The sequence below is a fragment of the Nerophis lumbriciformis genome, linkage group LG38, assembly GCF_033978685.3.
Source record: "Nerophis lumbriciformis linkage group LG38, RoL_Nlum_v2.1, whole genome shotgun sequence".
NCBI lineage: Eukaryota > Metazoa > Chordata > Actinopteri > Syngnathiformes > Syngnathidae > Nerophis > Nerophis lumbriciformis.
The window spans coordinates 19,302,612-19,329,710 of NC_084585.2; the positions used below are offsets into that span (position 1 = coordinate 19,302,612).

General features: G+C 44.7%; 1 protein-coding gene across 1 annotated transcript in view; it reads left to right on the forward strand.

Moving 5' to 3' along the window:
* Positions 1–27,099, forward strand: part of LOC133578197 (uncharacterized) — a 50,505-nt gene that overhangs the window by 12,926 nt on the left and 10,480 nt on the right. The window contains exons 13-30 of the mRNA XM_061932409.2: positions 4,731–4,930; positions 6,579–6,761; positions 6,892–7,036; positions 7,101–7,247; positions 7,322–7,552; positions 8,571–8,764; positions 8,850–8,977; positions 9,409–9,578; positions 9,695–9,874; positions 10,250–10,384; positions 11,211–11,354; positions 18,040–18,278; positions 18,333–18,492; positions 18,555–18,722; positions 18,775–19,192; positions 21,849–22,018; positions 22,094–22,214; positions 22,287–22,450. Coding sequence (XP_061788393.2) covers positions 4,731–4,930; positions 6,579–6,761; positions 6,892–7,036; positions 7,101–7,247; positions 7,322–7,552; positions 8,571–8,764; positions 8,850–8,977; positions 9,409–9,578; positions 9,695–9,874; positions 10,250–10,384; positions 11,211–11,354; positions 18,040–18,278; positions 18,333–18,492; positions 18,555–18,722; positions 18,775–19,192; positions 21,849–22,018; positions 22,094–22,214; positions 22,287–22,450 — 3,297 coding nt within the window. The remainder of the gene's footprint in view (positions 1–4,730; positions 4,931–6,578; positions 6,762–6,891; positions 7,037–7,100; positions 7,248–7,321; positions 7,553–8,570; positions 8,765–8,849; positions 8,978–9,408; positions 9,579–9,694; positions 9,875–10,249; positions 10,385–11,210; positions 11,355–18,039; positions 18,279–18,332; positions 18,493–18,554; positions 18,723–18,774; positions 19,193–21,848; positions 22,019–22,093; positions 22,215–22,286; positions 22,451–27,099) is intronic.

Sequence of the window (27,099 nt, forward strand, 5' to 3'; positions counted from 1 at the left end):
CGCCCGGACGCGGGTCACCGGGGCCCCCCTCCGGAGCCAGGCCCGGAGTTGGGGCACGATGGCGAGCACCTGGTGGCCGGGCCTGTCCCCATGGGGCCCGGCCGGGCACAGCCCGAAGAGGCAACGTGGGTCCCCCCTCCAATGGGCTCACCACCCATAGCAGGGGCCATAGAGGTCGGGTGCAATGTGAGCTGGGCGGTAGCCGAAGGCAGGGCACTTGGCGGTCCGATCCTCGGCTACAGAAGCTAGCTCTTGGGACGTGGAACGTCACCTCGCTGGGGGGGAAGGAGCCTGAGCTAGTGCGCGAGGTAGAGAAGTTCCGGTTGGATATAGTCGGACTCACCTCGACACACAGCAAGGGCTCTGGAACCAGTTCTCTCGAGAGGGGCTGGACTCTCTTCCACTCTGGCGTTGCCAGCAGTGAGAGGCGACGGGCTGGGGTGGCAATTCTTGTTGCCCCCCGGCTCAGAGCCTGCATGTTGGAGTTCAACCCGGTGGACGAGAGGGTAGCTTCCCTCCGCCTTCGGGTGGGGGGACGGGTCCTGACTGTTGTTTGCGCTTACGCGCCAAACAGCAGCTCAGAGTACCCACCCTTTTTGGATTCACTCGAGGGAGTACTTGAGAGTGCTCCCCCGGGTGATTCCCTCATTCTACTGGGGGACTTCAACGCTCATATTGGCAACGACAGTGAAACCTGGAGAGGCGTGATTGGGAAGAATGGCCGCCCGGATCTGAACCCAAGTGGTGTTTTGTTATTGGACTTTTGTGCCCGTCACGGATTGTCCATAACGAACACCATGTTCAAGCATAAGGGTGTCCATATGTGCACTTGGCACCAGGACACCCTAGGCCGCAGTTCTATGATCGACTTTGTAGTTGTGTCATCGGATTTGCGGCCTCATGTTTTGGACACTCGGGTGAAGAGAGGGGCGGAGCTTTCTACCGATCACCACCTGGTGGTGAGTTGGCTGCGATGGTGGGGGAGGATGCCGGACAGACCTGGCAGGCCCAAACGCATTGTGAGGGTTTGCTGGGAACGTCTGGCAGAGTCTCCTGTCAGAGAGAGTTTCAATTCCCACCTCCGGAAGAACTTTGAACATGTCACGAGGGAGGTGCTGGACATTGAGTCCGAGTGGACCATGTTCCGCACCTCTATTGTCGAGGCGGCTGATTGGAGCTGTGGCCGCAAGGTAGTTGGTGCCTGTCGTGGCGGTAATCCTAGAACCCGTTGGTGGACACCGGCGGTGAGGGATGCCGTCAAGCTGAAGAAGGAGTCCTATCGGGTTCTTTTGGCTCATGGGACTCCTGAGGCAGCGGACAGGTACCGACAGGCCAAGCGGTGTGCGGCTTCAGCGGTCGCGGAGGCAAAAACTCGGACATGGGAGGAGTTCGGGGAAGCCATGGAAAACGACTTCCGGACGGCTTCGAAGCGATTCTGGACCACCATCCACCGCCTCAGGAAGGGGAAGCAGTGCACTACCAACACCGTGTATGGTGCGGATGGTGTTCTGCTGACCTCGACTGCGGAAGTTGTGGATCGGTGGAGGGAATACTTCGAAGACCTCCTCAATCCCACCAACACGTCTTCCTATGAGGAAGCAGTGCCTGAGGAATCTGTGGTGGGCTCTCCTATTTCTGGGGCTGAGGTTGCTGAGGTAGTTAAAAAGCTCCTCGGTGGCAAGGCCCCGGGGGTGGATGAGATCCGCCCGGAGTTCCTTAAGGCTCTGGATGCTGTAGGGCTGTCTTGGTTGACAAGACTCTGCAGCATCGCGTGGACATCGGGGGCAGTACCTCTGGATTGGCAGACCGGGGTGGTGGTTCCTCTCTTTAAAAAGGGGAACCGGAGGGTGTGTTCTAACTATCGTGGGATCACACTCCTCAGCCTTCCCGGTAAGGTCTATTCAGGTGTACTGGAGAGGAGGCTACGCCGGATAGTCGAACCTCGGATTCAGGAGGAACAGTGTGGTTTTCGTCCTGGTCGTGGAACTGTGGACCAGCTCTATACTCTCGGCAGGGTCCTTGAGGGTGCATGGGAGTTTGCCCAACCAGTCTACATGTGCTTTGTGGACTTGGAGAAGGCATTCGACCGTGTCCCTCGGGAAGTCCTGTGGGGAGTGCTCAGAGAGTATGGGGTTTCGGACTGTCTGATTGTGGCGGTCCGCTCCCTGTATGATCAGTGTCAGAGCTTGGTTCGCATTGCCGGCAGTAAGTCGGACACGTTTCCGGTGAGGGTTGGACTCCGCCAAGGCTGCCCTTTGTCACCGATTCTGTTCATAACTTTTATGGACAGAATTTCTAGGCGCAGTCAAGGCGTTGAGGGGATCCGGTTTGGTGGCTGCAGGATTAGGTCTCTGCTTTTTGCAGATGATTTGGTCCTGATGGCTTCATCTGGCCAGGATCTTCAGCTCTCACTGGATCGGTTCGCAGCTGAGTGTGAAGCGACTGGGATGAGAATCAGCAACTCCAAGTCCGAGTCCATGGTTCTCGCCCGGAAAAGGGTGGAGTGCCATCTCCGGGTTGGGGAGGAGATCTTGCCCCAAGTGGAGGAGTTCAAGTACCTCGGAGTCTTGTTCACGAGTGAGGGAAGAGTGGATCGTGAGATCGACAGGCGGATCGGTGCGGCGTCTTCAGTAATGCGGACGCTGTATAGATCCGTTGTGGTGAAGAAGGAGCTGAGCCGGAAGGCAAAGCTCTCAATTTACCGGTCGATCTACGTTCCCATCCTCACCTATGGTCATGAGCTTTGGGTTATGACCGAAAGGACAAGATCACGGGTACAAGCGGCCGAAATGAGTTTCCTCCGCCGGGTGGCGGGGCTCTCCCTTAGAGATAGGGTGAGAAGCTCTGTCATCCGGGGGGAGCTCAAAGTAAAGCCGCTGCTCCTCCGCATCGAGAGGGGCCAGATGAGGTGGTTCGGGCATCTGGTCAGGATGCCACCCGAGCGCCTCCCTAAGGAGGTGTTTAGGGCATGTCCGACCGGTAGGAGGCCACGGGGAAGACCCAGGACACGTTGGGAAGACTATGTCTCCCGGCTGGCCTGGGAACGCCTCGGGATCCCCCGGGAGGAGCTGGACGAAGTGGCTGGGGAGAGGGAAGTCTGGGCTTCCCTGCTTAGGCTGCTGCCCCCGCGACCCGACCTCGGATAAGCGGAAGAAGATGGATGGATGGATGGATGGAATATATTAATAGCTAGAACATAAATATTCTGCTTATGATTATCTGAATACTTTTTTTAAACATCAAGAAAGCTCTCAAGACATGAAATAACACCCAAATAGTCACCTTTACAAATTGCAAACTTTGAAGTACGATGTGGTGAGCCACAACTATCACAATACTCACTAGGCTGTGTTACACTAGTACAGGGGTCGGCAACCCAAAATGTTGAAAGAGCCATATTGAACTCATTGGATCCATTTTCTACCGCTTGTCCCTTTCGGGGTCACAAATACAAAAAAGTAATCGGTCTGGAGCCGCAAAAAATTCAAAGACTTATATAAGTGTTATAATGATGGCAACACATGATGTAAGTGTCTATATTAGCCTACTATCAAAATGACTGTGTTGCAGGGTGACACAAATCTTCGTTGACAGAATTGTTGAAATTAAATATTTATTCTACACATTTTTACAACATTGGAAAACATTAGTAAAACTTCTAAGACTGGAAACTCCTGGAAATGACTGGCTTAGAATTACCAAAGGAATAGAAGTGTGTGTCCAAGGTAAAGGAAATGGCAGGCTGTCTTCTTCTAATGGATTTATTACAATCTTTGCAAGCTGGGTAACGTTTGCTGTGGTCTTGAACAACATGGCGCACAAACAACTATCAGAAATGCAGCCAATATTACATACAGATAATGTGTCGTGAAACATGGAAAAATAAACTAAATACACAGAGGACATAAGTAAAGGAAATTAAATATACCTACAAACAAGGCATAATAATGCAAAATGTACATACAGCTAGCCTAAATAGCATGTTAGCATGGATTAGCTTGCAGTCATGCACTGAACAAATATTTCTGATTAGCACTCCAACAAGTCAATAGCATCAACAAAGCTCACCTTTGTGCATTCACTCACAGCATAAAACATTTGGTGGACAAAATGAGACAAAGAAGAGGTGGCATGAAACACGTCTGTCTGTGGCAGCGTCGGAGAAAGTTATACATGTAAACAAACTGTTGAGTCACAATCCACACAACGGTGAGTTCAAGAGCCGCTGAAATTGGTAGGACAAAACGGCACTCGCCAAATACTCTCATCAGTGAAGCATAAACGCAAACCTATTAAACAGTGGGCTTTATAACAATTAGGAAGGTTTGCATTGTGTTTGTCCTCCCACAGAAACAATATTACAACAAAAAAAAAAACAAGTTTTTTTTTCCATTTCCATACATTTTTGAAAAAGCTCCATGGAGCCACCAGGGCGCCGCTAAAGAGCCGCATGGGGCTCTAGAGCTGCAGGTTGCTGAGCCCCGCACTCTTAATATTAAAGACGGAAATGGGGCCAGAAACAAAATCGTGTTTAGGGCCACAAAAATCCCTGCTTATTATTTGATAAAAGGCGTATTATCTTCTTTGCTTGGGCAACAATTTACCTAATGTTGTGGCTACTCAGTGTTTACGAATCTATGCTTTGAATACACACATTGAAAAGATGTATGGGACCATTTTCAGTATTTTATAACGTGTTGTGTGTGTCCTGTGTGTTGTTCGCATGGCAGGACGCTCGGGGGCGTTTGCTGTCTGCCCAGTCCTCCATACAGCATTTACGAAAGCAGCTCGCCGAAGCTGATTTAGCCAAAAGGGAAGCAGCCCAACGCAATCAGATGCTGCAGAGAGAGCGAGATGCCGCACAAAGGGACAGAGAGACCACACAACGGGAAAAAGACCGCCTGCGGCAGGAAAGAGACACTCTGGCCAGGTTGACACATTTTGAAATCCACATGTTTCTTAGTTGATGGTCCACACTTCTTTACTCATGTCACTGCACACTTTGGTTTGTCTGTCTGTCAGTTAGTTAGTTAGTTGGCAACTTAGCTCAAAAAGTTATGGTTGGATTTTGATGAAACTTTCAGCAAGTGCCACGAATGGGATACGGAACAAGTTATTAGATCCAGATCACTGTCTGGGTTCAGGATTTAAAAAAAAAAATAAAAAAAAAATCCTATTGCTACTAAAATAGGACGTACAATTTTTTTCAGAAATGAATCCTGTTACGATATACTGTATGATGCTAATATGATTTCTTTTTTTAGATAAAGAATATGACTTAGCTTTAATAAAAAAAATGTTATTGAATTAAATTAACATTTATTTAATAGAATTAATACAGAATTTCTAGGCGCAGTCAAGGCGTTGAGGGGATCCGGTTTGGTGGTTGCAGGATTAGGTCTCTGCTTTTTGCAGATGATGTGGTCCTGATGGCTTCATCTGGCCAGGATCTTCAGCTCTCGCTGGATCGGTTCACAGCTGAGTGTGAAGCGACTGGGATAAGAATCAGCACCTCTTCGGGTCCATGGTTCTCGCCCGGAAAAGGGTGGAGTGCCATCTCCGGGTTGCAGAGGAGACCCTGCCCCAAGTGGAGGAGTTCAAGTACTTCGGAATCTTGTTCACGAGTGTGGGAAGAGTGGATCATGAGATCGACAGGCGGATCGGTGCGGCGTCTTCAGTAATGCGGACGCTGTATCGATCCATTGTGGTGAAGAAGGAGCTGAGCCGGAAGGCAAAGCTCTCAATTTACCGGTCGATCTACGTTCCCATCCTCACCTATGGTCATGAGCTTTGGGTTATGACCGAAAGGACAAGATCACGGGTACAAGCGGCCGAAATGAGTTTCCTCCGCCGGGTGGCAGGGCTCTCCCTTAGAGATAGGGTGAGAAGCTCTGTCATCCGAGGGGAACTCAAAGTAAAGCCGCTGCTCCTCCACATCGAGAGGAGCCAGATGAGGTGGTTCGAGCATCTGGTCAGGATGCCACCCGATCGCCTCTCTATGGAGGTGTTTAGGGCACGTCCGACCGGTAGGAGGCCACGGGGAAGACCCAGGTTTGGAAGACTATGTCTCCCGGCTGGCCTGGGAACGCCTCGGGATCCCCCGGGAAGAGCTGGACGAAGTTGCTGGGGAGAGGGAAGTCTGGGCTTCCCTGCTTAGGCTGCTGCCCCCGCGACCCAACCTCGGATAAGCGGAAGAAGATGGATGGATGGATGGATGGATTTATTAAATATTTTAAAACTTGCTATGCATCTGTTGTGTCTTAGTTTTATTCAATTTGATTTAAATGTATTTAATTTTATATGTTTTTATTTATATGTGTTTTATTTACATTTATTAATAGTTTTTACTTAGTTTATTTGATTTCAATATATTTCATTTAATAGTTTTTTTTTTGTTTTGTATTTAATTTTGTTTCACTTAGTTTAGTTTTTGATAAAACATAATTTAAATAATATTTAACATTTAGTAAATATTGATACATATTTATTTTAAATTCAATGTAATAGTAAAATAATAATTCAATGTGTCCCTATGACTGTCATCTTCACTGTGTACCTCTACACTATTACTACCACAGTGACAAAGTCAGCCTGGAAAAGAGCGTGCAGGCGGCACAAAGCGGCAAGCAGAACCTTCAGATGGACTGCGAGAAGCTGCAGCTGACTCTGACGTCCATGCAGCGGGAAAAAGACCACCAGAGGGAGGAGAAAGAGGCCGCCATCCAGGAAAGGGACCGGGCCAAGGCCGAGGTTCAGAGGATGTAAGTACGCTAATTGACTGTGAGTAAGCTGCTCACACACACCATAAAGAGGGTCCCATGCATGAACCCCCTGCAGTGTCACACACCAAGATGGTTTATTTAGTAAAGTGTGCGTCATGTATGCTTTAAGCCAGAAGCATTGGGACCAGAGCGAGAGCCGAGCCTCAGTCCAGCGTGGCGAGCTGTCTGCAGTGAGGGAGACTCACCAGCAGGGAGAGGTTGAGAGGCAGCTGCTGGAGAGGGAGAAAGCCCAACTTTCTGAAGCACTTACCAGGGTAAGAGGACAGGTCGATAAAGTGACTTTATGAACTTGTGACCCTCCATTATTGCACCCCTCAGGCCGAGAGCAGTAATGCAGAACTTTCTTTGCTGGTCAATAAGCTCCAGTCTGAGGATGCAGCGCTTAGGGACTCTTTAGCCAAAATGGGCAGCATGAATGAGGCGCTGTCCCAAGACAAAGTGGACCTGAACAGCTACATCCTCCAGGTAATTCACGCTTTTTTTTTTTTTTGCATCTCTTGTTTCCCGCCTGAGAACGTCACCATTCCGCTCTTCAAAAGCTGGAGGAAGAGAAGACGCTGCTGCATGCTCAGAAACGCGAGGCCGAGCAGGAGAAGCTGACCATCAGGGATGAGCTGGTGCGGTTGGAGCAGGACCGGATGGAGCTGGACTCTGCCCGCATCACGCTGCGCCAGTCCCTGCAGGACACGGAGCTGAGTCGCGTGGGGATGGAGGCGGAGCTCCAGAGTCTCCGAATGGAGAGGCTCAAGCTGCAAGAGAGAATCCCACAGGTAGAAACTGTCAATTTCCTTGTTATGAGACGTGTGAATGCACTCATAATGCAAAGTGGAAGATTGAAAATGTGCAAATTGAGACACAGCCTGTTTATTAGGGTTGTATCTTTACGCCATAGTCATGGTTCGGTTTGGTACGTATCCCTGTTTAAATTTCACAGTGTAGTTCTTTTTGGGTACAGAAAGGAAACAAAGTCCAACACAAATAACTGGGTGGCTTTTGTGTAAACAGCTCTAATTATTTTTAAATCTACATGAAAAATGGTACACCTAGTGGCTGTTTTAGCTTTAATAGCGCCCTTTTGGCGAGGTGAACATCGGAACTCAGAAGGCCTAACATAGTGTAGTTGCTACAATATGAATATCCAAACAAATACTGTATTGAGTTTTTTTCGTTTTATACCACACAGACTTAAAAGTAGACATTCGATGGCAATAAAACCACATACTCAGAGCTCATGGTCATATTGCTTAATTAATTATAACTAATAATAGTAATAGTTTACTATAGTTATAGAAAGAAACACTCCTAAATGCTTCCTTATTGTCTGTCGTCCTCATGTTGCAAATATACTCCATGTATGTGTTACGCTTGAAAAGTGTTAATTTAAGAACGTTAAGAACATTTGTAAATTTTAAGAACATGTTAAGAACATTTTTAAACTGTTGAGAGATCTATAGAGCCAAGTTTTGTTGGTAAATGAGATGAGAGATTATTATCACTCTTCAACATCTCTAACATGTAAATTATAGCTAGGTCAACATTGCAAATAAAGCTATGTTCTTAATTGCCTTACACTGGATAAAGAAAGGTTATATAAATCTATAAATACATGTAAACTAGGGAGTGAAGATGCTGGTGTGTTGCTAAATGTTTATGTACTACATTACCTTAGCACTGTAGACAGGCACCAGTAGTAGGCCTGCGCTACATGAGGTGCATTGAAAATACACGTACCATTACTTCCCTACTACTTCTTCATCAGGATGATGTCATCTTTCATTTGCTTGGCAGCTGTGTGCCGACGTGACCTCCTTGGGTTCCGAGTTAAGCCTCGCCAGAGGAGAGTGCCAACGCAACGAAGCAGTCCTGGAGGAGGTTAGTCGCGCACGGGCGGAACTGGCCCGAGACAAAGCATCACTTCTTGTCCAGCTGACTGCGTCCGAGAGAGATAACAGCGCGCTGTCAGAGGAACTGGCTGCTTACAGGCATGTCTTTACAGTCCGCATGCAAATTATTTTCCCCTAGCGTTTTTTTTTCTTTGAAAACATGTCTGGGTTTTATCTACTGCAGGTCCGAACGCGAGTCTCTGGAGAACAGCTTGTTTGAGTTGCAGCAGCAGTTCGCTCAGGTGGAGTCCCACAAGGAGCAGCTGGAATCAGACAACCAAAAACTGAGAGTGCAGTGTGACACTGCAACAGGTGAAGAGCGGGGAAGAATTGTTTAGGATATTTGGAATACACAGTCGGGTTATTCGGTGGGCAGTTTGAATGTTCTCCCCGTGCTTGAGACATGTTATGTTAATCCAGTGCTTCTCCAATGGTGGGGCGGGCCCTACTGTGGGGGCGCGGTATGGTGTCGGGGGGGCTGAGAATCAAAGGACTTCCAGTATTGCTTCTTTTTTCATTCAGTGAGAAGCACTGGGCTGATTGTAGATGCTAAATTGTCCATAGGTGTGAGTATGGGATAGGCTCCAGCTCACCTGCTAGTTTCAACCCTAACGCGGACATGCGCTGTAGAATTGATGGATGCACTTCTAGTCCGGGTTTTAGACCATATTTTACGACAAGTTCAATTTGAGTTGCACTTAACCCAAAACCATTTTCGTTTCTTCGAACATGCTTTTTTTCAGCTGAGCTGCGGCGTACTCGCTCTGACGTTGAGAGCGCATTGACCCAGGTGGATAAGGAGAAACAAGCGCTGACTCAGACCCTGAATGCAGCACAGCTGGAGGCCCAGCAGGTTTTGCGCAAGGCCATCTGCGAACATCAGGAGGAGGTGGAGAAGCTTGTCTCGGAAAAGGTGTGGTCGTTGTCACGATACTTCTTGCACATGCTACATTTTATAAAGCCCCTTTAAACAATGACACGCCTCACAAGATGAGCAGCAAGTGTTTCAAATCCCTGCGCCATCTGCAGGAGGTCCTGCGACAGAGTCTCACAGCATCCCATGGCGGCGCTCTGAGGAAGCTGAGGCATGAGGTGGATGATGAGCTGCATAAAGCACAGAGAGAGAGGGAGGAGCTGCAGAGCCAGCTGAGGACTCTGCAGCATGATCGAGATCAGAGTCTCCTACAGGCCGAGACGGAGAAGCAACAGGTTAGGGTAGTCCTTCTCAAATAGTGGATCGGGCCCCCCTGGGGGTGTGCAGTGCGATCCCGGGGGGGTACTACAAAACATGCTCATTGTAGCCAATAATCCTAACTTTCTCATTTTGATTAAAAAATAAGCACTAATTATTTTTCATTTTTGTTGTGTAAGATAAAGTGTTTCAAATGTTGTGCTCCTGAGTTGTTGCTGATCAATTTGAATTTATAATTTTTTGTAGAGTTCATTTAATTGTATTTGTCAGAATTAAATGGTTCAAGTTGGTCAAAAAATGTTTGTAGTTTAATTAAGGGTTTATATATATATATATATTTTTATTTCAGGCAAATTGATGCACTTTAAATATTTTTTGTACTATGATTTCAGGCTCTGTCTCTGAAGGAGGCTGAAAAAGCGGCGCTGTGCGACAGAGTGTCCAGTCTGCAGGCCGAACTGGCGGCTGCAGCCCTCGATTTCGAGCGCAAAGCCCGAGCGGCGGCTCTCTGCAAAGAACAAGAGCAGGTAAACCCAAGTTACCATAAACGCTCCAATTATCACCGGTCTGCTATAGTCACCAGGTGCGTGGTCTACAAAAGCAAATAATTTCCGCAGTAAAAAAAAAAAAAGGCAACCTTCTTATATAGTTTTTTAATAAAACTCAAGGCCCGGGGGCCAGATCTGGCCCGCCACATCATTGTATGTGGCCCGCGAAAGCCTGAGAAAAATGTGTGTTAATAAAATACTTAATTTTTTGACTAAATGCAAATAATTATTTCAATTTTGACAAGAAAAAACGTGTATCTTTTAAAAGTTGTTATCTAATCATGCCAAATATTACAGTATCATATAGTGTATTACAAAAATATGTTAGTAAAGATAAAAATAAAAAGTTGAATATTTGCTTGTCACCTTTACGTATGATGTATCCATTAGTTTGAACATGAAAAAATCTAATAATAGGCATAGGCAATGATGTAATAATATGAGGTGATTACTGGTACACATTAATATCAATGCTGTCAAATGATGTTTTAAAAAAAAATCTGATACATTTGAATTTTGATTAATCACAGCTTATTGCCCGCATGCACAATTTTAATAATTTTTTTAAAAGTGGCCCTCAGAAGGCAGCCATTACTGCGATGTGGCCCTCAATAAAAACAAGTTTAACACCTCTGCATTATAACATGGTTAAAAATCAAAACATTTAAGGCCTTAAAATGTTATAAAATGTCTTAAATACAATTTTGAAAGGGCTTTAAAATGTATTAATGTTACTTTTATTTACGCCTTAGAATAAATAATTACTTTCTGGATGATATTTACTCATTTCTGTTTATTTCTGCAGGCCAGAGTCGGTGCTCTAACCAGCGAGTTGCAGGAGATTCGCTCTCGGCTTGAGGACGCGTCGTCTTTTCACGAAAGGGAACTTCACAGTCTGCGAGAGAATCTGAGTGACTTTGAGTCCCGCGCTGACGCTGCTGCCAAAGAGGTCGGTGACGCTGTAGTCAATGTCCATTGTCCATACCATGGGGCGGCATGGCGTAGTGGGTAGAGCAACCGTGCCAGAAACCTAAGGGTTGCAGGTTCGCTCCCCGCCTCTTACCATCCAAAAAAAAAAATCGCTGCCGTTGTGTCCTTGGGCGGGACACTTCACCCTTTGCCCCCGGTGCCACTCACACCGGTGAATTGAATGATGAATGATGAATGATAGGTGGTGGTCGGAGGGGCCTTTGGCGCAAATTGCAGCCACGCTTCCGTCAGTCTACCCCAGGGCAGCTGTGGCTATGAAAGTAGCTTACCACCACCAGGTGTGAATGATTGATGGGTTCTACATGTAAAGTGACTTTGGGCACTTAGAAAAGCGCTATATAAATCCCAGTTATTATTATTATTATTATTATACCAGGGGTCCCCAAACTTTTTGACTCGGGGGCCGCATTGGGTTACAAAAATGTGGCCGGGGGTCGGGCTGTTTATATATTTATATATATGTGTGTGTGTGTGTGTGTATATATATATATATATATATATATATATATATATATATATATATACAGTATATATATATATTAGGGGTGTAGGAAAAAATCGATTCGAATTCGAATCGCGATTCTCACGTTCAGAATCGATTCTCTTTTTTTTTTAAATCGATAATTTTTTTACATTTCTTTATTTAAATGTTTTCTTTCTTTTTTTTTTCTTCTTTTTTTTTTAATTAATCAATCCAACAAAACAATGCACAGCAATACCATAACAATGCAATCCAATTCCAAAACCAAACCCGACCCAGCAACACTCAGAACTGCAATAAACAGAGCAATTGAGAGGAGACACAAACACGACACAGAACAAACCAAAAGTAGTGAAACAAAAATGAATATTATCAACAACAGTATCAATATTAGTTACAATTTCAACATAGCAGTGATTAAAAATCCCTCATTAACATTACCATTAGACATTTATAAAAAAAAAAAAAAAAAAAAAAAGAACAAAGATAAAATAAGTCATATTTTTGGTTCATTTAATAGTTAAAACAAATTTACATTATTGCAATCAGTTGATAAAACATTGTCCTTTACAATTATAAATTATGACAGTCTGCTTGCATGTCAGCAGACTGGGGTTGATCCTGCTGAAATCCTATGTATTGAATGAATAGAGAATCGTTTTGAATCGGGAAAAAAATCGTTTTTGAATCGAGAATCGTGTTGAATTGAAGAAAAAAATCGATTTTGAATCAAATCGTGACCCCAAGAATCGATATTGAATCAAATCGTGGGACACCCAAAGATTCACAGCCCTAATATATATATATATATATATATATATATATATATATATATATATATATATATATATATATATATATATATGTATATATGTATGTGTATGTATATAACAGTGACGTGCGGTGAGGTTCATGACTGGTGAGGCACTGACTTCATCACAGTCAGATTTACAAACATATGAACCCTAAAGAGTATCTTATTCACCATTTGATTGGCAGCAGTTAACGGGTTATGTTTAAAAGCTCATACCAGCATTCTTCCCTGCTTGGCACTCAGCATCAAGGGTTGGAATTGGGGGTTAAATCACCATCAATTATTCCCGGGCGCGGCGCCGCTGCTGCCCACTGCTCCCCTCACATCCCAGGGGGTGAGCAAGGGGATGGGTCAAATGCAGAGGACAAATTTCACCACACCTAGTGGTGAAATTTGGTACTTTAACTTAACTTTAACTTTACACATACAAACTGTAGCACACAAAAAAGGACATTTAATAAAAAAAACGTTATTATGGTCTTACCTTTACTTATAAGTGCGGTAACCGTGGTGTTCGTGTTGGAGGAGTTGTGAATGAATGAAATATGAAATCCGTGCTGCAGTCTGCAGGTGTACCTAATGTTGTGTCCCTGCAGTCGTTCACGGCTCCTCCGGCGCGAGCAATGTTGTTTTTGCACTTTTTGGCTTCTTGTTAAGTGACTTTTTTTGGGTGGATTCGGTCTTGCATGTGGGGGTTTGGGTGTGGGCTTTGGTTGGTGTGGTGCTCTCGTCGGGGGGTGCAGTCTGCGGCGGAGGTGCAATAACCGGCACCAGGAGGCGGGATTACGCGAGCCTCACACAGTGCGTCTTCGCAGCAGTTTTATGATTGCTCAGCACAAGAAATACGTTACACACATACAGTTGTTGACAAAATACACTGTACATTATATACCTCAGCTAACTAAACTATGGAAATGTATAATATAATTCATATAGCAATACGGTCTCACTGCACAGCAGGCCAGCAGTTAGCCGAGTCCGCAATCTATGGTGAGGCACAATTGAGTGACGTGCCTCAACTGGCTGTTGATCACCGCACCGTTTCTTCTCAGTATTTGAACGGCAAATGTGAAAATTCAGCGATTTTGAATAAAAATAATCTAAAACTGGTGAAGTTAAACGGAAAATAACTTTATAGTATAATCACTGGATACATATAACAATTTTATAAATTATTTTTCTTTTTAAATTTTTTTTCTTTCCATGATGGCAGGTGAGGCAGGGCCTCCAGTGACCGCACGTCACTGATATATAAATATATCATTAGTTATTGCACAAAGACAGCTCTAGTCTGAGGGGATGGTACAGGATCCAGAGACGTATCCTCTAAGGCACAGGTGTCAAACTCAAGGCCCGGGGGCCAGATTAATTTTTGGCCCTTGAAAGCCTGTAAATAATATGCAAAATAATAAAGTACTGTAACTTTTCTTAATAAATGTATTCTTATATATATATATATATATAAATATATATATATTAATATATATATATATATATATACATATATATATATACATATATATATATATATATATATATATATATATATATATATATATATATATATATATATATATATATATATATACTCCTCTCTGAGCTGCCACCTTACCGTGGTAGAGGAGTTTGCGTGTCCCAATGATCCTAGGAGCTATGTTGTCCGGGGGCTTCCATGCCCCCTGGTAGGGTCTCCCAAGACAAACAGGTCTAGGTGAGGGATCAGACAAAGAGCAGCTCGAAGACTTCAATGGAAATACAAGAACCGAGACTCAGATTTCTCTCGACCGTACGCGGGTCACCGGGGCCCCCCTCTGGAGCCAGGTCCGGAGTTGGGGCACGATGGCGAGCGCCTGGTGGCCGGGCCTGTCCCCATGGGGCCCGGCCGGGCAAAGCCCGAAGAGGCAACGTGTGTGCCCCCTCCAATGGGTGGGCTCACCACCCATAGCAGGGGCCATAGAGGTCGGGTGCAATGTGAGCTAGGCGGCAGCCGAAGGCAGGGCACTTGGCGGTCCGATCCTCGGCTACAGAAGCTAGCTCGTGGGACGTGGAACGTCACCTCGCTGGGGAGGAAAGAGCCTGAGCTAGTGCGCGAGGTGGAGAAGTTCCGGCTAGATATAGTCGGACTCACTTCGACGCACAGCAAGGGCTCTGGGACCAGTTTTCTCGAGAGGAGCTGGACTCCCTTCCACTCTGGCATTGCCAGCAGTGAGAGGCGACGAGCTGGGGTGGCAATTCTTGTTGCCAACCGGCTCAGAGCCTGCGCGTTGGAGTTCAACCCAGTGGACGAGAGGGTAGCTTCCCTCCGCCTTCGGGTGGGGGGACGGGTCCTGACTGTTTGCACTTACGAGCCAAGCGGCAGCTCAGAGTACCCACCCTTTTTGGATTCACTCGAGGGAGTACTTGAGAGTGATTCCCTCGTTCTACTGGGGGACTTCAACGCTCATGTTGGCAACGACAGTGAAACCTGGAGAGGCGTGATTGGGAAGAATGTCCGCCCGGATCTGAACCCGAGTGGTGTTTTGTTATTGGACTTTTGTGCCCGTCACAGATTGTCCATGACGAACACCATGTTCAAGCATAAGGGTGTCCATATGTGCACTTGGCACCAGGACACCCTAGGCCGCAGTTCCATGATCGACTTTGTAGTTGTGTCATCGGATTTGCGGCCTCATGTTTTGGACACTCGGGTGAAGAGAGGGGCGTAGCTTTCTACCGATCACCATCTGGTGGTGAGTTGGCTGCGATGGTGGGGGAGGATGCCGGACAGACCTGGCAGGCCCAAACGCATTGTGAGGGTTTGCTGGGAACGTCTGGCAGAGTCTCCTGTCAGAGAGAGTTTCAATTCCCACCTCCAAAAGAATTTTGAACATGTCACGAGGGAGGTGCTGGACATTGAGTCCGAGTGGACCATGTTCCGCGCCTCTATTGTCGAGGCGGCTGATTGGAGCTGTGGCCACATGGTAGTTGGTGCCTGTCGTGGCGGTAATCCTAGAACCTGTTGGTGGACACCGACGGTGAGGGATGCCGTCAAGCTGAAGAAGGAGTCCTATCGGGTTCTTTTAGCTCATAGGACCCCTGAGGCAGCGGACAGGTACCGACAGGCCAAGCGGTGTGCGGCTTCAGCGGTCGCGGAGGGAAAAACTCGGACATGGGAGGAGTTCGGGGAAGCCATGGAAAAGCCATGGTCCAGAATCGCTTCGAAGCGATTCTGGGCCACCATCTGCCGCCTCAGGAAGGGGAAGCAGTGCACTATCAACACCGTGTATGGTGAGGATGGTGTTCTGCTGACCTCGACTGCAGATGTATTGGATCGGTGGAGGGAATACTTTGAAGACTTCCTCAATCCCACCAACACGTCTTCCTATGAGGAAGCAGTGCCTGGGGTATCTGTGGTGGGCTCTCCTATTTCTGGAGCTGAGGTTGCTGAGGTAGTTAAAAAGCTCCTCGGTGGCAAGGCCCCGGGGTAGATAAGATCCGCCCAGAGTTCCTTAAGGCTCTGGATGCTGTGGGGCTGTCTTGGTTGACAAGACTCTGCAGCATCGCATGGACATCGGGGGCGGTCCCTCTGGATTGGCAGACCGGGGTGGTGGTTCCTCTCTTTAAAAGGGGGAACCGGAGGGTGTGTTCTAACTATCGTGGGATCACACTCCTCAGCCTTCCCGGTAAGGTCTATTCAGGTGTACTGGAGAGGAGGCTACGCCGGATAGTCGAACCTCGGATTCAGGAGGAACAGTGTGGTTTTCGTCCTGGTCGTGGAACTGTGGATCAGCTCTATACTCTCGGCAGGGTCCTTGAGGGTGCATGGGAGTTTGCCCAACCAGTCTACATGTGCTTTGTGGACTTGGAGAAGGCATTCGACCGTGTCCCTCGGGAAGTCCTGTGGGGAGTGCTCAGAGAGTATGGGGTATCGGACTGTCTGATTGTGGCGGTCCGCTCCCTGTATGATCAGTGTCAGAGCTTGGTCCGCATTGCCGACAGTAAGTCGGACACGTTTCCAGTGAGGGTTGGACTCCGCCTAGGCTGCCCTTTGTCACCGATTCTGTTCATAACTTTTATGGACAGAATTTCTAGGCGCAGTCAAGGCGTTGAGGGGATCCGGTTTGGTGGCTGCAGGATTAGGTCTCTGCTTTTTGCAGATAATGTGGTCTTGATGGCTTCATCTGGCCAGGATCTTCAGCTCTCACTGGATCGGTTTGCAGCTGAGTGTGAAGCGACTGGGATGAGAATCAGCACCTCCAAGTCCAAGTCCATGGTTCTCGCCCGGAAAAGGGTGGAGTGCCATCTCCGGGTTGCGGAGGAGACCCTGCCCCAAGTGGAGTTCAAGTACCTCGGAGTCTTGTTTACGAGTGAGGTAAGAGTGGATCGTGAGATCGACAGGCGGATCGGTGCGGCGTCTTCAGTAATGCGGACGCTGTATCAATCCGTTGTGGTAAAGAAGAAGCTGAGCCGGAAGGCAAAGCTCTCAATTTACCGGTCGATCTACGTTCCCATCCTCATCTCTGGTCATGGGCTTTGGGTTATGACCGAAAGGAAAAGATCACGAGTACAAGCGGCCGAAATGAGTTTCCTCCGCCGGGTGGCGGGGCTCTCCCTTAGAGATAGGGTGAGAAGCTCTGCCATCCGGGGGGAGCTCAAAGTAAAGCCGCTGCTCCTCCACATGGAGAGGAGCCAGATGAGGTGGTTTGGGCATCTGGTCAGGATGCCACCCGAACGCCTCCCGAGGGAGGTGTTTAGGGCACGTCCGACCGGTAGGAGGCCACGGGGAAGACCCAGGACACGTTGGGAAGACTATGTCTCCCGGCTGGCCTGGGAACGCCTGGGGATCCCCCGGGAAGAGCTGGACGAAGTGGCCGGGGAGAGGGAAGTCTGGGCTTCCCTGCTTAGGCTGCTGCCCCCGCGACCCGACCTCGGATAAGCGGAAGAAAATGGATGGATGTATATATATATATATATATATATATATATATATATATATATATATATATATATATATATATATACACACACACACGCTATTTCATCCCTACAAGCCTGTTTCGCAGGTTTCCCTGCTCTTCAGGGGATTTTAAAAAATTGCTAAACAGGCTTGTAGGGATGAAATATCCTCTGTGTTTTTTCCTGACATAACGTGGCGGCTAGGAGACACCGAGAGTAACAAGCTGTAGAAAATGGATTAAAAAGGACAAATAAAAAAAACAGCAATCAAAAAACAAAACAAAAAATACACTTTTTTTTTTTACTCGGGACTTCCGCGGGCCGTAGTTTTGGGACCCCTAGTCCATACCATAAAATACATATAAAGATATTGCATCTGTTTAATGGTGTAAATTGTGTTTGTCGTCTCTTCAGCTGGACAAGTGCAAGGCTTCTCTCGCCGCCAGCGAGGAGAGCCGAGATCAGCTCAGACGAGACATGCTGGAGGCAGAGCGTCGCCTCAACCAAGCTCAGGACGAGGCTGAAAACTACCGGAGGGAAGGGACAGAAGTGCGCCGCAGCCTGAGTGACGTCTCCAAGGAGAGAGATGCCTTCAGCCTCTCCAACGCTCAACTGAGGGAAAGTCTTCGAGGGGCAGAGACGGAGAGGATCAGGTGAGCAGTCGATGAAGGTGCATGCTCAGGATGTCCTCACTTAGTGTGTGTCAGTGTGAAGCGACAGTGCGAGGAGAAGGAGCAGAGGCTGACTGTGCTGCAGGAGAATTTTTCCTGCGCTCAGAAGGAGGTGACAGAGCTGCGCAGCTGCCTAAGGGAGGTTGAAAGGTCACGATTGGAGGCCCGACGAGAGCTCCAGGAGCTGCGCAGACAGGTGAGACCTTTTGGGTTTTTTTCAGTTTGAGCAATACACACAACAAATACAAACGATTCCAGCTGAAGGTTCTGGATGGAGAGAAGGATCATAAAGAGAGGGAGGTGGCCGAGCTGCAGACTCGCTTGTCCCTGGAGGAGCAGAGAGAGCAGGAAAGAGGGAAGGAGTTTTTTATCTTCAAGCAGAAGTTAACTGAAGCAGAAGCAGCTGGAGACTCTCTCAAAAGAGAGGTGAGGATGCAGAAGATGTTTTTGCTTAGCGACCCCTAACCCTTTCTTGTAGCTCTCCCTGCTTCAGAAGCAGCTCGCCGAGTCCGAGTCAGGCTGGAGGCACTGCGAGAGAGAACTGACGGCTCAGCTCCAAGACGCCCGAGGTGGCGAGAAGAAGCTGCAGGACGAGGCCAAGAACCTGGCCCTGCGCGCTCAGGCCGCCCAGGACTCGGCCAGTGCGTATAGCCTGCAGTTGAGCGAGGCGCAGGGCCGCCTGGCAGGCACCGAGGCCGAGCTGGCGCGGGCCGAGGTCTGCAGGAGGGACCTGGAGTTCCGCCTGGGTGGCCTCCAGTCGACACTGACCAGAACGCTTGGAATTGGAGCGAGAGGGGTCAGGGGGCGTAGCCCGGCAGGGAGCTCTGCATCACCTGGCCCCATGTCACGCCATCACAGCATTTCACCCCTACGCTCTTCTCTGTCGCCCCCTAAAGGTAACTGTTCATGTAGTAAGTGGCGAGCAATACATTCACATTTTCAAACTAAAATCCTACCTTTTGTTATACAGTGGAACCTCGATTTACAAACTTAATTGGTTCTTGAACGGGGTTCATAAATAGAAAAGTTCATATATTTAGGAAAATGTCTCCATAAAAAACAATGTAGATATAAATAATGTGTTCCAGCCTCGACAAAAGTCGATATTTAAGTAAAAGTTAGTACACTTTGAACACAATACAAAGCGCTATACAGTACTATATCAAACAAAAATAACAAGGGGTGATGGATCAACTTTGTATTTAATAACCAAGCCAAAACAACAACTAGCTGAACTATCCTAATATGCAGTCCTCCTGCCGACATGCACACACACAATCACTAGCCTTGTGGTGCATTCATTGTTTGAAATCATAAAACTCATTATCTTTAACAGCCTGATCGCTACAATGATTAAAAGTAAATTCAGTTTACCTTGTCGGGTAATGTTTTTGGAGGCAGTGTTGACAGCGCTGCTGATACTTCTTGAATCCACATATTGCTTGTCCATTGTGTTCTTTTGACTCATATTAAGCTAGCAAAACTAGAAAAATGCTGCAAAAAGGCTAAAAACACTTAAAGAGACAAAAAGTAGCACTTAGCACTGGAGCTAACAACAGCAATACTGTGCTGATTGAATGAGAACCGGAGATCAATCAGCCTGCCCACAATGGATGTGCTGCTGGGCACAAAATGGCTGCACTGCAAGGCACACAATGGGTGGATGAAACGTTTCTACACTGAAATAACGTTTGAACAACAAAACATAATCATTGGGTCTGTGTGTTTGTGAATCAAAAGGTTCCTACAATGAAGGGTTTGGAAGTCAAGGTTCCACTATAGTAAAACATGTTTTAGTTATCATATCTTTGTGAAATATTTTCTCATTGGAAGCAAATTGCTGTGTCAAATCACCATATATGGATTTCTGCTGCAAGAAGTGTAGCTCTAACACAGAAAGTCGTTGAAAGCAGCAGAGCAGAGATAAATTCTCATTTTTTTAAAATACTAAATACTAGTATATGTGTGTATATTGTATCTGTTACTGTAGTTCTGTTGTCATTGTAAAAAGAAAAAGGCTAATACCAATATACGTAAAAATGGCAAATATCTGCGCCAATAATCTGTCAATCCCTGGTTTTGACCACTAACAGGCAAAACCATTATTGCATGTCTTTACCTTAGAGCAGAGGTGTCAAAGTCGTTTTCACTGAGGGCCACATCGCAGTTATGTTTGGCCCCAGAGGGCCGCTTCTAACAGTGAACACTATTATTACACCATTTTTTAAGCGTTTTATTAGTTCCATCCATTTTTCTACCGCTTGTCTCTTTTCGGGTCGCGGGGGGTACTGGAGCCTATCTCAGCTGCATTCGGGCGGAAGGCGGGGTTCACCCTGGACAAGTCGCCACCTCATCGCAGGGCCAACACAGATAGACAGACAACATTCCCACTAACATTCACACACTAGGGCCAATTTAGTGTTGCCAATCAACCTATCCCCAGGTGCATGTTTTTGGCGGTGGGAGGAAGCCGGAGTACCCGGAGGGAACCCACGCAGTCATGGGGAGAACATGCAAACCCCACACAGAAAGATCCAGAGCCCGGGATTTAACTCAGGACTACTCGGGACCTTCGTATTGTGAGGCACATGCACTAACCCCTGTGTGCCCGTGCTGTGTTTTATTAGTTGATTTTTTTTAAACTAAAATGTAAAAAAAATATGGTAAGTTGCAATAATTTCACCTCAAAATGTGTGTATATTACTGTAAATGGAAAAACAGTACTGCTGTTTTTATGGTTAAAAAAAAAGGCAACTCAGTTGCCAGAATTTTACTGTAAAATTCACATTAGTTTTTTACTGTAAATTAAAAAAAAGGAATTTTACAGTAAAATGTTGGCACCTGAGCTGCCAGTGTGTTTTTTTTGTGTGTTTTTTTCAAATCAACAACTGTAGATTTTTTTGTGAATTACTGTAAATGCCAAAACAGCACCACAGTTTATTACAGTAAAAGAAGTACTGTTTTTTTCATTTGGAGAAAAATGCAGTAAAAACCACAGTAAGTTTTACAAATGTACCATTAAATCTATTGCTACTTTTACATTGCACAATTTGATGGATAACTTGCTTTGAAATCATTGTTATTAGTATGTATTTCTATTTAATAAATGGTTTGAATGTTTGATAATATATTTTTGCATAATTAGACAATATTTATCCATCCAGCCATCCATTTTTTACCGTTTGTCCCAATATTTCAATGAACATAATTTGCATATATGGAGTGCATATATTTTTTTTCTCCGAAAATAGAAAGAAAGAATACATTTAGTGAGAAAAGTTAGAGTACTTTATTAATTTACATACTATTTCCAGCCAAATAAAATGAAGTGGCGGGCCACATCTGGCCCCCGGGCCTTGAGTTTGACACTTGTGCCTTAGAGGATACGCCTCTGGATCCTGTACCATCCCCTCAGACTAGAGCTGTCTTTGAGCAATAACTGATGAAGCCCGAAGAAGCGAAACATCCAATAAGACAACTTGAACAGTCCAGTTGCGATGGATTCACCGCCATTAGAAGCCATCATCTAAAAGTAATATTTACCTCTGACAGAATTCCACACCAGCACCCCTGACAACACTCTGGGCTCCAGAGCTGTGTCTCCTGAGAGAGGGGACACGCCTCTGCCTCTCTCACCCCCTCAGGCAGAGCTGGACACTGACACTCTGAGAAGTGGTCTCAAGGACTTCCTCCAGGAGCTCCGCGATGCACACAGAGAGCGGGTAATGCAGAGAACAGCACAAACCTTAATTGGAAGGGTTTGTCACTGTTGAAATACAAAATGTGTTGTTTTAAAGGACGACGCCCTGCGCCAGATGGGGGCTCTGCAGCACGAGGTAGACCAGCTGCGGGTGGACGGAGACTTGGCGCAGAGCCGCCTCACTCTGCTGCAGAAGACCGTACAAGAACACCAAGAAGGTGCGTGTCCTCTTTGTCACGTTTGCTGCTCACAAGTGCATCAGCGAAATGTTGTCGCCCGTGCGTTCGTAGGTAAACGAGGGCTGGACGAGCGCCTGACGCACACTCAGCTGCAGCTCCATCAGCAGGAGGAGGCTGCCAGGAGAGGTGACCGAGAGAGGAGAGCGCTCGCAGAGCAGGTGAAGGAGCTGGAGCGTGTGCTGCAGGCCTGCGAGAAGGAGAAGCAACACACGCAGGTACGCACAATTGTGTGTCACCAGCACCATGTAACACGCAACAACACTGGAAAAGACTCAAATAACAGCAGATGGACTTTCGCTCCTTGTGGCGTCTCATGCCAGCTCTCCTTATGTCACAATCTTTCTGCATGATGAGCGGAACTCATGACTCAAGCAGTAATCTTATATATGTAAACTATGCTTATTTTCTAATAGGGATGCAATTGTAAAACATGCACAGATTCTGAAGATGTTTAATTCTTTAATGTCTACGTATAGCGTATCGAAACTAACTTTATCGGAAATCATGAAAATAGAACTAATCCAGCATCAAACATTTACAGACAAAGTTGTAAGTCATATTTTTTATTATCATACAAATGTAAAGAAAAAAGTTAATCACTGTTAATATTAGGACTTAAGATGGTACCTTGGTTCTGGTTGGTAATCTATACAGCCCTTAATAAGAACAAATTTGCTCTTGGCATATTCCTTGATCTTTCTAAAGCTTTTGATACTGTTGATTATACTATTTTACTTGATAAATTACATACCTATGGTTTTCAAAATATTACTTTTAAATGGCTGTCTAGTTATGTTGATAACCGTGAGCAATTTGTGCATGTCAATGGTTGTTCTTCATCTAATCTTAAGATGTCATGTGGAGTTCCTCAGGGGTCTACACTTGGTCCTCTACTATTTCTCATTTACATCAATGACCTGGCTACTGTATCTTCAGCCTTTACACCGATTCTGTTTGCTGATGATACAAATTTGATTCTAACTCACAAGACATTTGAAAACCTCAGTAGGGAAGCTAATTCTGGTATAGCTGTGCTATTTGAATGGTTTCTTGTTGATAGGCTATCACTAAATGTAAAAAAAATCCAAGTTTATTGTGTTTGCAAGCAAAAACAAAACATACTGTAAACAGAGTGCTAAGATTTCTATTGGAGGAAATCGAAATTAGTCATGTTTCATCTACCAAACACATAGGTTCAGTAACCAATAAAGTGTCAAGATCTCTTGGTATCATCAGAAGAATCAGGGGTTTGGTTCATCAGGCATGCCCTTTTAACTCTTTATTACAGTTTAATTTATCCAAATCTTATCTATTACAATATTGTCTGGGCTAGTACATATCCATCAAATTTACTACAAATTATTCATTATGCAAAATAAATTATTAAGAATAGTTACCTCCTCTAACTATTTGGCTCCATCTGCTCCCCTGTTTAGGAAACTAAATGTACTTTAATACGCTTCTTACACCTTTCAAATATTATTTTAACACCAATTTGCAAGTTTATTATCATAACACTAGACAAACTGATAATCTCCATCCTATCTTTAGCCGTATCACTCTTAGCCAGTTTTCCATCAAACACAGAGGTCCTTTACTCTGGAATAGTCACCTGTGTATTGAAAACTCCTCATCTTCACTCACTAACTTTAAACATAGATTAAGGGCCAGCCTGATGAATCAACATCTATTCCTACCTTATAATGTCGCCCTATACTTCCACACACACACACACACACACACACACACACACACACACACTCACACACATACATATACACACCAACACCCCCACACACACCTAGACTCAATTCACACAAGGTAGACTACTTGTTATCTTATTTTTTCTATATACCATGTTTCATTTTGTTTGTTAATTTACTGCTTTAGGTGAGAACCTTGCATAAGCCTTTGTGGGTTTATTTTCTCACCTGCACATATTCCTTATTTCTTGTTACGTATTTCTCATTACTAATTTCTTGTCTCCATGTTTGTTTGTTTTTTACAATGTTACCTTTTGTACTGTTTATATTGTGCGAATAAAAAAATAAAAAAATCAGACGAAAACCGAATCACACGAAAACTGAAGCAATAGAAATCGTGTAATTCCAATTAATCTGTTCCAGATACCCAAAACACATGAACACAAAGTATATTTTATAAAGAATAATTATAGGTTTACATGCAGAAAAAAACGTTAAATGCAGTGGTCCCTTGTCTATTGTGGTTTATTGGTTCCTGACCCATTTGTGAATTTCCAGACATACTTATACATCCAGTATTTTCATAAAACTGTTTACTGTAATTTATAAGACATAAAGACATTCTGTACCATGATATAGACTCGCACACATACACACACTGTTCCTTAGACACAACTACAAACCTGTGACAATATTGTAACTTGTTCAATGATGTTGTGTAATACAGTACAGTACCTTACATTTGTTATATTAAGTGAATGTAGCCATTTTAAAGCTTGAATATGCTTAATTTAGGACACAATACATAACATGTGTTTAAACATGCATATTTCTAAATAGGCCGTAGTCAAATGCACAGAACCATAATATGATTATTTGAATAAATGATAGGGATGTTCCGATCAGGGATTTATGCTGCCGTTTATGATGCCGATTCCGATCATTCATGAGTGAGATCGACGGATACCAATATTGATACCATTTACATGTATTAAGTGTCAGTTTTTCTATTTATTTATGGTGAATGCTGTTGACTGTTTAAAAATATCAGCACAATATTTAAACTAGATCCTTATTCTCTTTTATTACATTCAGTTGTTGGAACAAACAAAGTCAATGGTACACAATAACTAAATTAAATCAAAAACTACTATCTACTACTCAATGAAATCCTGTTTTCCTTCAAAGTCATTCTGTGTCAAGGGGCATATTCCCCGAATTTGTAAACATTACCAACAACAACAAAAAATTATTTTTGCAAAAAATATTAATATAATCACTCTAGTATCCATCATATTCTGATATTACCCTTGGTGTCCACACCATCAATTTATGGATTGAGCCGCCCTTCTGGCTGCGCCAATGCTAACACATATATACTTAATACATATATTAGACTTAGACTTCCTTTTTATTGTCATTCAATTTGAACTTTACAGTACAGATAAGAACGAAATTTCGTTGCATTAGCTCATGGTAGGTATATAATCCTCTCTCTAACTTTTATTAATCTACTTATTCATTTCCTGTTAAAACTGCTTACTTTCTGCTGTAAAGCTCTTCCATCTACATTTCTTAAAGTTGATTAAGTACTTGTTTCTTCTTTTGTTTCAAGCTGGCTTAGCTGCTAGATAAGCTAGCATGCCTGCTCCTGCTTGCTCTCTCTGTGTAACATGTTTAGCATAGTCCTAATACTTGATAATGATATTTAAGATACTAATAAGTAAAGTTTATTTTCTGTAATAAGATTATAGTTATTAATTTAAGGGAGTGTCTCCACACGGTGAATGAAAATACACAATTAGCTACTAGCTAGTAAAGTGAGGTACTTAAAATAAATAGTGTCAGCCAGAGAGGATCAGCGTTTGTGGTCGCCATTAAAAGGCATTAATCGGCAACGGCAAATACGGATCGATTGGCACTACCTTAATAAGTTATATTTTGTAATACCGCTAAATGGCAGGGGACTTATCAATGATAAATTATGTTAATAAATGAACATTTACCATCCCTTTTACCTTTATTAAAGACTCTTGTTGGCGGAGAAGAGAGGTTGGGGCAGAGCCACACAGCTGTCATCTTCGGATTTTGCTTCAAGTTATTTATTGAATTAAACAGTGTTTCTCGCTTTCTTTATCAAAGTGCTGACCCTAATGTTATAGCCAAGAAAACACTAACGACAATGTGTGTGCTCACACAACTGATAACTGACTAATACTCTAGTCCAGTGGTGGCAAAACTACAGCCCGTGGGCCACATCCGGCCCGTTGGTCCCTTTAATCCGGCCCGCCAAATATTAAAACAGAGTTCAGCAAAAATCTGTTTTGAAAACTGCCATAACAAAACTGATACTAGTCTTTGACGCTTTGGCAAAAATGGGTGATCAACAACACCCCTCCCACTAAAAGAGAATGAAAGTGTTAACCCTTTAAGACAATCTGTATGTGTCTTTGATGATATGATATTGTTGAAAATAGATGTATTATGATTAAAATAGCCCATGTTCTGAGAAGCCTACTCTTAGTTCCAACAGATATGATATGCTTTGAAATGCAACATGTGCTCACCAGGACCCTCTGTCAAATTTCAAAAGCCAATGTGGCCCCTGAGGCAAAAGGTTTGCCCACCCCTGCTCTCGACTCTAGACCAGGCCTGGGCAATTATTTTGACTCGGGGGCCAAATTTAGAGAAAACAAATGTTGTCTGTGGGCCGGTATATCTGATTTTTAGGAACACTAATACGAAACCTCACAATAATGTCTGATTAAATACTAAAAACTTTATAACAGATCGCCTTAAAAAACGTAATGGAATTTAAAAATGTTTTACTAAATGAGACACCCAGAATGTACATGAAAATAAAGAATGTGGGATTTACAATATTAACTATGAACGATAAAACACTAAATATTGACAACATATGAACGTCACACCCCCTCTCCATTGACATATTTTACAATGAAGCGAAAAGTCTCCTTCCTCGTCTGTCCCTGACACCCGCATTTCAGGCTGACACTCTGTGGAAACGCTCCCCATCCACACTGCTTGGTGCCTCGTCTGAGCTGCTGTGACTTAGATTACCATAGTAACTAATTAGATTACCATAGTTACTAGTATATCATGCAAAGGCGCATATTCCAACCATTGAAATACTTTGTATA